Source organism: Triticum urartu, chromosome 1A, assembly GCF_056163025.1.
Source record: "Triticum urartu cultivar PI428250 chromosome 1A, HENAU_Tu73, whole genome shotgun sequence".
NCBI lineage: Eukaryota > Viridiplantae > Streptophyta > Magnoliopsida > Poales > Poaceae > Triticum > Triticum urartu.
The window spans coordinates 170,855,108-170,865,221 of NC_141873.1; the positions used below are offsets into that span (position 1 = coordinate 170,855,108).

General features: G+C 44.2%; 1 protein-coding gene and 1 long non-coding RNA gene across 10 annotated transcripts; both read left to right on the forward strand.

Annotated features, from left to right (window-relative positions):
• Positions 1 to 3,302: 3,302 nt before the first annotated feature.
• Positions 3,303 to 5,603, forward strand: LOC147990498 (uncharacterized). 2 transcript variants are annotated; one of them, XR_015599650.1, is made up of 3 exons: positions 3,303 to 5,032; positions 5,116 to 5,367; positions 5,459 to 5,603. It is a non-coding gene; the product is annotated as an uncharacterized LOC147990498 (long non-coding RNA). The 2 variants fall into 2 exon arrangements; XR_015599648.1 differs by having other exon boundaries at positions 3,303 to 5,009.
• Positions 5,604 to 5,626: 23 nt separating this feature from the next.
• On the forward strand, positions 5,627 to 9,737 carry LOC147990499 (uncharacterized). 8 transcript variants are annotated; one of them, XR_015599645.1, is made up of 8 exons: positions 5,627 to 5,774; positions 5,894 to 5,968; positions 6,310 to 6,494; positions 6,626 to 6,705; positions 7,191 to 7,301; positions 7,602 to 7,738; positions 8,148 to 8,289; positions 9,331 to 9,512. XR_015599645.1 is itself a non-coding variant. In XM_087516675.1 (6 exons), exons 3-6 carry the CDS (start codon positions 6,372 to 6,374, stop codon positions 8,203 to 8,205), a joined length of 372 nt encoding a protein of 123 aa, XP_087372801.1. In that variant the 5' UTR covers positions 5,627 to 5,774; positions 5,894 to 5,968; positions 6,310 to 6,371; the 3' UTR covers positions 8,206 to 8,476. The 8 variants fall into 8 exon arrangements, 1 of the variants encoding a protein (XP_087372801.1); XR_015599642.1 differs by lacking the exon at positions 9,331 to 9,512 and adding an exon at positions 9,559 to 9,737 and having other exon boundaries at positions 6,626 to 7,301; XR_015599637.1 differs by lacking the exons at positions 7,602 to 7,738; positions 9,331 to 9,512 and adding an exon at positions 9,559 to 9,737.
• Positions 9,738 to 10,114: the final 377 nt, after the last annotated feature.

Consider the following 10,114-nt stretch of genomic DNA (forward strand, 5'->3'; position numbering starts at 1 on the left):
TAGAGGCATAACCACATATTAGGCATGTCGCAAGAGGGGTAATCTTTACACATCCCATGTACTGAATAAGAAAGGGATAAAGAGTCGACTTACAATTGCCACTTCACACAATACATAAATATAGCATTACATCATCCAGAATACAATCAAGGTCCTACTACGGAACCAAATAAAGAAAGACAACCCCTAATGCAATAGATCCCCGATCACCCAAACTGGGCTCCACTACTGATCAACTAAAACGGAACAACACAACGAACACGATCTTCATCGAGCTCCTCCTTGAACTCGGTTGCGTCACCTGCAATGGTATCATCGGCACCTGCAACTGGTTTTGGAAGTAATCTGTGAGTCACAGGGACTCAGCAATCTCACACCCTCGCGATCAAGACTATTTAAGCTTATGGGTAGGAAAAGGTAGTGAGGTGGAGCTGCAGCAAGCACTAGCATATATGGTGGCTAACTTACGCAAATGAGAGCGAGAAGAGAAGCAAAGCACGGTCGTGAACTAGAAGTGATCAAGAAGTGATCCTGAAAGTATTTACGTTCAAGCATAACACAAGAACCGTGTTCACTTCCCAGACTCCGCCGGAAAGAGACCATCACGGCTACGCACGCGGTTGATGCATTTTAATTAAGTTAAGTGTCAAGTTTTCTACAACCGGACATTAACAAATTCCCATCTGCCCATAACCGCAGGCACGGCTTTCGAAAGTTCAAAACCCTGTAGGGGTGTCCCAACTTAGCCCATCACAAGCTCTCACGGTCAACGAAGGATATTCCTTCTCCCAGGAAGACCCGATCAGACTCGGAATCCCAGTTACAAGACATTTCGACAATGGTAAAACAAGACTAGCAAAGCCGCCCGAATGTGCCGACAAATCCCGATAGGAGCTGCACATATCTCGTTCTAAGGGCACACCGGATGAGCAAGACGTCGGGTTGGCATAGACCTTGGTTTCCCAGGGGGGGCTAGACATCGCTCAGGTCAGACCAACACTTAGAGAAGCACTGGCCCGGGAGGGTTAAAAATAAAGATGACCCTTGAGACTGCAGAACCTTGGTTTCCCAGGGGGCGCTAGACATCGCTCAGGTCAGACCAACACTTAGAGAAGCACTGGCCCGGGAGGGTTAAAAATAAAGATGACCCTTGAGACTGCAAAACCCAAGGGAAGGTGGTAGGTTGTTAGTGCAAATGTAAAACCAAGGTTGGGCCTTACTGGAGGATTTTTATTCAAAGCAAACTGTCAAGGGGTTCCCATTATAACCCAACCGCGTAAGGAACGCAAAACCAAGAAACATAACACCGGTATGACGGAAACTAGAGCGGCAAGAGTGGAACAAAACACCAGGCATAAGGTCGAGCCTTCCACCCTTTACCAAGTATATAGATGCATTAATTAAAATAAGAGATATTGTGATATCCCAACAAATATCCATGTCCCAGCATGGAACAAACTCCATCTTCACCTGTAACTAACAACGCTATAAGAGGGGCTGAGCAAAGCGGTAACATAGCCAAACAACGATTTGCTAGGACAAGGTGGGTTAGAGGTTTGACATGGCAATATGGGAGGCATGATATAGCAAGTGGTAGGTATCGCAACATAGCAAAAGAGCGAGCAACTAGCAAGCAAAGATAGAAGTGATTTCGAGGGTATGGTCATCTTGCCTGCAAAGTTCTTCGAGTTGACGAAAGCTTGATCCTCGTAAACGTACTCAATGGGTCCTCGATCACGTACTCGTCTCCCGGCTCTCCCTAAGGCAAGAACACAAGCAAAGGGAACCACAATCAACCACGGTGCAATGCGCAAGCAACATGATGCAAAACATGGCATGATATGCGGGATGTGATATGCAATGCATATGCATGCTCCGGAAGGAAAATATTGAACCAGGCATCAACTTGGCAACCCAAGTGCGCCTCTGGAAAGATGAGTTGATTTCGGTCAAAATTGATATAAAAATCACCGGAATCGGATGCACGGTTTGGAAATGGTAAGCAAAACAAGAATGGCACAATTCTGCGATTAACAACACAATGCCATCTAGAATGCAACAAGAAACTAAGCTACTGCACTCCAACATAGCAAAAAAGCACATGGCAGTGATCTACTCAAGATGCTTGACAAAATATGAACACTGAGCTACGGCTAAATCACACAAGAGCATGTTCAAACAAGCATGGCAAAAGGGCAAAAGATATCAGCATGACAGACTTAGTGAAAATACTAACATGTCAGGAATTAACATCAGGAAGCAATGTTTAGAGCAAGATAAGAACATGCTACAGGAACATAACATAGCAATACAAGGCATGGCATGAATCTACTCAAAGCATATAAAAAAAGTCCCTTACTGACCATAAGCCAAAAAGGATTAGAAGATATGATAGCACCCATGTAAACATAGCAAGTTTCGTTAACAGATTCAGACTTTGCAGAAAACTGGACATGGCATAAACAGAATTATGAAGGCATGTTTGGGAGCTTGATGCACTCAACACTAGGCATTGCATGACAAGATAAGCATACTACCAGAAAGAAGACATGATCATGAAGCTAACCAAAGCAAGAACAAGTTCATAGCATGCATGGATCAACTACAACGACCTTGGCAAAATTGATTAACACGTAAACAATCTGCCAGAAACATTTTATAGCAAAAAGTAGAGCAAGATTGAGTCATGCTAGGACACTCCATAAATGCAAATAGGGACATGGATGGATATAGCATAACCATATCTCAAAATCATCCTTACTGTACATACTCAAAAGAAGCATGGATCACTCTGTAGTAACATGAATACATGGCATTGAACATATAAACCTTGCTAGAGTACCCGCCCATCCGGGGGCATTGCGCACGCGCGACGCGTTCGGCCGCAGGATTGGGTTGCTCGAAGTGCAACAGTGTATTTTTTGGCTGCTGGCGTCTGGTCAGCCATCCACTTTTTTAACCTTCATGACTGCTTCAGAAGAGGATGACGGGTGGGGTCGCGAGCCTATGGGTCCATCGAGCAGAGGGAGGGTTTCCTAGAGCTTGTGTGAACAAGGCAGAGCAATCCACTCCCGAAAACGAGATTGAACATATAAACCTTGCTAGAGTACCCGCCCATCCGGGGGCATTGCGCACGCGCGACGCGTTCGGCCGCAAGATTGGGTTGCTCGAAATGCAACAGTGTATTTTTTGGCTGCTGGCGTCTGGTCAGCCATCCACTTTTTTTAACCTTCATGACTGCTTCAAAAGAGGATGACGGGTGTGGTCACGAGCCTATGGATCCATCGAGCAGAAGGAGGGTTTCCTAGAGCCTGCGTGAACAAGGCAGAGCAATCCACTCCCGAAAACGAGATCCTCGACAAGAGCCAGGACAGTCCTCTCCCGGAAACCTAGCGCTCTCGGGACAATCCTCCGCGTCCCCTCCTCGCTGCGCCGCCTCCTCCTCCCCTCCACTTCTCTCCTCCTCCTCTCGAAGGCCCAGCGCGTTGTCACCATCGCCGCTCATCTCTTTCTTCCCACGACGCCTCCCCATCCTCCATCTGTAGTCGCCGCGGCTGTGGGCGCGCAGCGGCGAAGCGGGAGGCAGCGGCAGGCGTAGGCGGGAGATGAAGGGAGGCAGACGCGGTCGGGCCGCGGCGGCGGCAGGCGTGGCAGCTGCCGAAGGGCGCAGCAGAAGCAAGCAACGCTGGGCGTGCAGCGGCAGGCGTAGGCGGGCGGTGAAGGGAAGCAGACGCGGTCGGGCCGCGGCGGCTGCGGAAGGGCGCAGCGGAAGCGAGCAGCGCCGGGCGTGCGCGGGGTAGCGCTAAAGGGCGCGGGACAGGGCGTGGCCGACGCGTGCGGTGCGCAAACGAGCCGCGCACGGGGCGGTCAGGCGGGGCGAGCAGCAGCGCACGCGGGTGGCGCCCAGAAGCAGCAGCGGGCTTGCGCGGGTGGCGCGGGGCGCGGCCTGCAGAGCTGACGGGCGGTAGAGGGCGGGGGCACACGCCCCAACCACAAAACCCCAACTCCGGCGGCCTCCTCTCCCTCCATCGCCGCTGCTCCGCTCGATCTGGGGCCTCCCCTCGCGTCTTCCAGCCACCAATTAATCCCTCCGCTCTCGAGCCCCGTGTCACCCCCTCCGCCTCCTCCCCTTCATGTTTCTCCTCCTCCCGCTAAGGCTCCATGGCGGCGGACTGGCTCAAGGCGGGGGAGCGGCGGATACATCAGCGGCGGCGCGAGAGGAGCGGTGGTGGCGGCGTCGAGCTGCGATGAGGTGCCACTCGGGCACGAGACAATGGAGACGGTGGCGGCTGTTTCGGGGCCCGATCTGGGGAGGGTACGAGGCAGGGAAGGACGCCGTCGTAGCCTTCGTTGGTCTTCCTTCCACCCTTTTGCTCCGCCTGATTTGCCCTCTTCCTATCCCTCTTGCTCGCCAGCGGCGACTCCTCCCCTGCTTCCGCACGCCGCCCTCGAGTTGGAGGAAATGAGGACAACATGCGGTCGAGCTCAGGCCGGTGACATGTGCGATGTCCGTCTCTTATGTTTCCCTTATGTCTCTTTGCCTGAGTTTTACGGCCAGTATTGCCTTAGTGAGATGTGTTGTTGAGTCCAAACTGAAATTTCGTCCCAGATGCTACTACTACTGATTACTCGCAGTAATCAGAAATTTGTACTTATGATGCACAAATCAGTTACTTTACTACTTTGCCTATTTCACTAACCAGTCTTCATATAAATATATAATAGAGGATAAGGCCATGGAAGCCTGAATGGGTTCTGCTGGTGGTCACACTGGTAGGAATGGCATTGCCTGTTAGTTGTTATGAGAAGTATGTTGGGAGATTGCCACCTTCCTGAAAATCACTGGATAAAGAAGCCATGTGATGGAAAACCAGAGTGCCAAAAGAAGGTGGATTTGGCAGTTGTTGCTCCATGAGACGAGTTTATTTGCCTGCTCAAAATTCGGACCTAGAAAGGATGAAACCAGATGGAACGCAAAAGCTACATGGCAGAGCACATTTTGGGCACTGGTTCGTTTGGTGCCGTCTTTCACGTGATTGCTCTAGCCAATATTTGTTTCTCTGTTTGTGTTGTCCATCACCAGCCTGATGTTTAGCGAAATGGTTGCATGTGTAGGCTAAATGCTTGGAAACTGGGGAGACGGTGGCCACTAAGAAGGTACTGTCGGGAGCTGCAGCTTATGCGTTCGATTAACCATTCCAATGTTGTCTCCCTCAAGCACTGCTTCTTCTCAACCACAAGTGAAGTGAGCTGTTTCTGAACCTTGTCATGGAGTATGTCCCGGAGACGCTCTACCGCGGGCTTAAGAACTACAGTAATGCCAAACAGGGGATGTCACTTATCTACATCAAGCTCTACACCTATCAGGTTTGTGAATTGTCAATGAATAAATGTGAAATTTGTGTCTTCCATTGTGCAACTATTCTAAGTCAATTCTACATTGGTGGTGTCTATTCAGGGGGCTCGTGTACATTCATTACTGTTCCTGGAGTCTGTCACAGGGATGTGAAGCCACAAAATGTTTTGGTATGCATCAGTCAATACTTGCTGTGTGCATCACTTATGCAGAGGCCAGGGTCATCCCCTTCTAAAAAACAATGGTCAGTGAACATATTAGCTCAGTTATCATGTGTTCTCATGCTTACTTTTGAACTTGCCTTCACTTGCTTCCTTATACAGATGGGCAGGGCCTTTGGATGGGAATCATCTTCGGTATTTTGGTCCAGGTCTTGTTGTTCGTGGCCATCACACTGCACACCATTTGTCAAAATAAGGTATGTGTTCAAAGGTTGTAGCTTGACTAGGCCATTTCTGGTTTCTCAGATTTAGGATCATGTGTGTAAGTATAAAGTAAACCATGTTTCGTCAACTGAATATGTGTATGTATGCATAGGCAACAAAGTTGAAGAACAGAGTCTTCACTTCTTCTCTTCCAGCGGATATCCACGTAACTACAACATCCATTTTGGTATGTGGTATCGCAAGTGTAAATTCAGGAAAAAAACTATATTGGTTAGTGCGAGCTGCAAATTTTGTTTTTCAGTATGTATAGGTATTGTGGGTTGTAACACACCATGGTTAAAACAAAATAAACAAGCCGTGAGCTTAACTCGAATGATACAACCACTCAGCTAAGGTGACATACTAAAATGAATATGTCGAGCAGAAGGAGCTAGAGTGAGATCGTGTTGTACCAGTTATCAAACGATATTTTTTAGAAGGAAAGAGTAGTAGTCTAAACATATTAGAAAAAGAAAAGTAGATTGGTTTACCCTAAAAGTTTACTCAACCTTATTCTTTATTGTGCAGCAACCATGTTGACAGCCTGGCATCTCTTTGTTCCATTCTATTGACTTCATGTGGCATTATGTATGAAGCCCTTTGAGCACAAATCTTTCTATGGAAGGACCTTCATGGGGTTTGGAGTGCTCAATGGCATCTCAATTTGGCTTCTCAATCAGAGTCTATGTTTCAACTCTTTTGGTTTCTATCAGGTAAGCATTGTTCTTTGTTTCTGTCCAAACTTCTAAAAAATGAATGGTCAGTTCTTTTTGGTGTTGGAGTTGCAAATGTGGCTGAAATCCTAATTTCTGAAAATAACTCTGAACCATGTATATATTTGCAGGGCAAGTCGAGTGCATTGGTTGGATCTAGATTCCTGATATTGCATAGGACTCGTCAAAAGGCTAGCACTTATTCTATAATGTGGGTCACATAAAAATCAAAATTTTAATTTCTGAAATAAGACTGAACCATGTATATATTTTCGGATAACAATTTGCCTCTAATATCTATGTACCTTATTATTCTATCGCCGCTCTTCCGATTTGCTCGGGTACCTTATTATTTCTCCCTATTATAGTGTTTTCTCAAAGTTGTAATCCCATATCGTAATTAATTCCTTATAGTATACTTGCTTTTGCTCCTGTCATCATAACAAACCTATTTAACTCATGACATGTGTAATGGTCATTTGTACCCATTTAATCTCTTCTGGAGCTCTTCATGAATCTATGCTCCATTTGCTGAAGAGGGTTCAATGCAGTGTCTTCAAAGGTCGGGAAAAAATGTTATGATGCAGAGGGGACAGCATCTTGAAGGGAGCAATGTTTTGATACTTGCTTTATAGGAATTCTCTTTCTTTGCCTAGAACTTGTGATTTATGGCTGATGTCTATTCCATCTTTGTAGGTGCTTCTCAATTATAGATGGAAAACTTACCATGGAGGCACATAGCTTGCTGATTTTGTTTCTAGATTGGCCCTTGAGAGGGAGACCGACGCAAACTTCAGCAGGTTTCAGGTGTGCGACCTCTATTCCTTGTGTTTGTTTCCCTCGCTGAGCTTGGGCATTGTACATTTTGGTAAATATAGTTAGTTACTTTGTTTACTGGCAATTGTGAATATTCAGAGCACATACATGCTTGGTTTACTTCAGTTAGTACCTGCCATTCAGTAATCAGGACTGAAGAAAATGTGCCTCCCTATTTTGTGCACATAAATACTTAGCTTACTGTGAGCAAATTAAGTAAACTTATACAATAATCTTGTTCATTGTTTCACTTGTGGAAACTAAACTACTACTCTGTTAAATTCATTATAGTCATCTTTAAAGGAGTTGTGGTTGGTTGCCATTGTGGTGAAGTAATTTCTTGCTGAAGCACCGGTCTAAATTTATCATTGGTTTCGCTGGTGCTGCATGTAAGTGGGATTAGTAATTGTTCCATTGGTTTTGCTCTGGTGAGTTCTTCCCCATATACCTTTGGTGCTTTTGCCTCCATACCTTCGAGCTGGTATTTTTTTTCAAGGTTTATCATGTTTTTGTGGTAGTGTGACTGGCTCAGAGTTTATAATCATTTGTCTTCTTCAATGAATGTCTGTGCTATGATATTCTGTAAGGCTAGGCACACACTAAGTTGGTTAATGCTTTTGAGCTAGCTTGTTGGGAGATAATGAAGCAATAATGTTTATCTGCTCACAATGCCTTATATTGATTCTTCTGGATAGGTATTTTAATCGTAAGAGATGTCTCCAAAAAAGCAAAAACAACAATTCACTGTTGATTTACTTTTCTATGATTGCTCCCATTAGATTGTCCTTAAATCATGTGCAAAGCTGAAGTATTGTTTGCTGACTATCAACCTGACAGATCAGATGGGATGATGATGCAGAGTGTTAAAAGGCCTAATGGGTTATCTCGTTGGTAGATGAAGCTTGTTGGATTGATTTCAGGCCATTGAAAATAGATGACACCATGCCTCCCCCAGTTAATGAACATGTGTCGCTTCCAAGTAATAATGAATTTTCTATTCTCTTTGCTCTGCTGAACTTTCTTTTCTTTTGCCATTTTGGCTGGTAGTCTTTCATAGAATTTTGTGATATCTACTTGACTCCACAAGGTCATGCAACATTAAGAATTGCCGGGTTTGAAAAACACAGGATGGAATTGTTAATTCATTATCTCTGTCTGAAGCAAGACATATTTGGTACACTGTTGAATAGAGTTGATGTATCAGCATGAGTAACATTGTGATATTCTAAGGGTTGGTGCTAAAAACCCACCTAGAAACTATTGTTTTCCCAGCAACTATGTGGTTCATATGTTAATATGATTTTTTACTGGTAGGACAACCAGGAGGTAGTGCAATATCCTTATTAGTTATACTCAGGGATGCAAAATCTTCACCTGATGATTCCACCCCTTTTTACATGACACTAGCTGCTGCATAGCAAAAAGAGTCTCGACGATGCTCTTTATGACACCAACTGACAGATTAATAAGTGCACTCATAGAGAACATAACAAGGTATTTTAGGAAGTGCTTGGACTAGGTTCAAATTTTTGACAGTTTTAGGCACGCTTTTTTTTACAGTGTTGGTTTCAAATTTTTTTCCGACACAGTTAGACTTTCTGAAATACAGCGTTGAACTACACATGAAACAATAGTGTTTATTTGGTCACCGGCAAGATGATGATGTGAAACGAATGACTTTGCGTATTTCGGAATTTCTACCATTAAATAGTTTCCCATAACAGAATATTTGCTAATATTGGTAGCTAAAAATGAGATACTTATGCTTGTTGATGCCTTCCCTTTTTGTAGTAACATCCATGTGTCCAGCATATGTAGAATATTAGATTTTTTTGGCTGTTTATCGTAGTTCGTTCTCAAGGTTTGGAAAATTCTTTAGCTATATTCCTTGTCTCAAGCGAGCATGAGCAATATCTTCTTTATGCCGCATGCCGCCAAGTTTCTCTATTTTAGATGGTTGTGTATTTTTGCTTCTAAAAAGGGATATGTATTTTATTAATCTGACTATAATTTGTGGTAGGTATATACTGAAGGATGTTCTGAGGCTAGCACCTGGTTTAGAAGTTTTGCAATTCACAACAATACCTCATAATTTTGATTTGATGTCCACAATGTAAATTGAAGAATGAGCCTATGAACTACATTGTATTTTGTAATATATCCTTATATATGGTGCTTGTGGCTGGTTTTTTTTGCAATTATAAGTTTATGTTTATGGGTATTATAGAGTCCTTTCTTTTTCTACAAGGGGCAGTAGCCGTGTCATTCGATTCGGAGGACAAAGAGTTGATCACAAAGAGGTAGCACTCAGGATATATAAACAAGAGTATAGAACCAAATTATATGATGTAATTGACCACTATTTCTATTAACTTCTCCTGTACAAATGTTCACGAGTTCATGTATTAAGTACATTTTATTGTGTCACTTGTGTTTTCTTTTTTTTAATGCAAGTTTACAGCTATTTGGAGTTCGTGTTAGCCGACCTCGAGTGGAGTTCTTTGGTTGAGTCCGTGTGTATAGATTTGGAATTCCAACCACGCGTGGAGTTCTTTGGTTGAGTCTGTGTAGATTTGGAACTGTGAACAGTAGATTTCATATAGTATACTCTTCTATGACAACTACTATATCGTACACCTATACTTTTTGTGTGGCGGGTATTTGTGGTTGTCTAGGACACATTAAAAAGGCTGGCATGTTTAGGATGACAGGCGTGTCAGTGGTGCATGACAAACAAATTATTAGTACCTACAATAGTTGTATGTAACTTTTAATATCTTTAAATCTCATCCGTTACCTTAAAA

Excerpts from the sequence above, each read along its gene's own strand:
- LOC147990499 (XM_087516675.1), top strand. The coding sequence starts at position 6,372 with ATGAAGCCCTTTGAGCACAAATCTTTCTATGGAAGGACCTTCATGGGG. Across the intron at positions 6,495-6,625 it reads ACTCTTTTGGTTTCTATCAG|GGCAAGTCGAGTGCATTGGT; the intron begins GTAAGCATTGTT and ends ATATATTTGCAG. Across the intron at positions 7,302-8,147 it reads CAAACTTCAGCAGGTTTCAG|ATCAGATGGGATGATGATGC; the intron begins GTGTGCGACCTC and ends TCAACCTGACAG.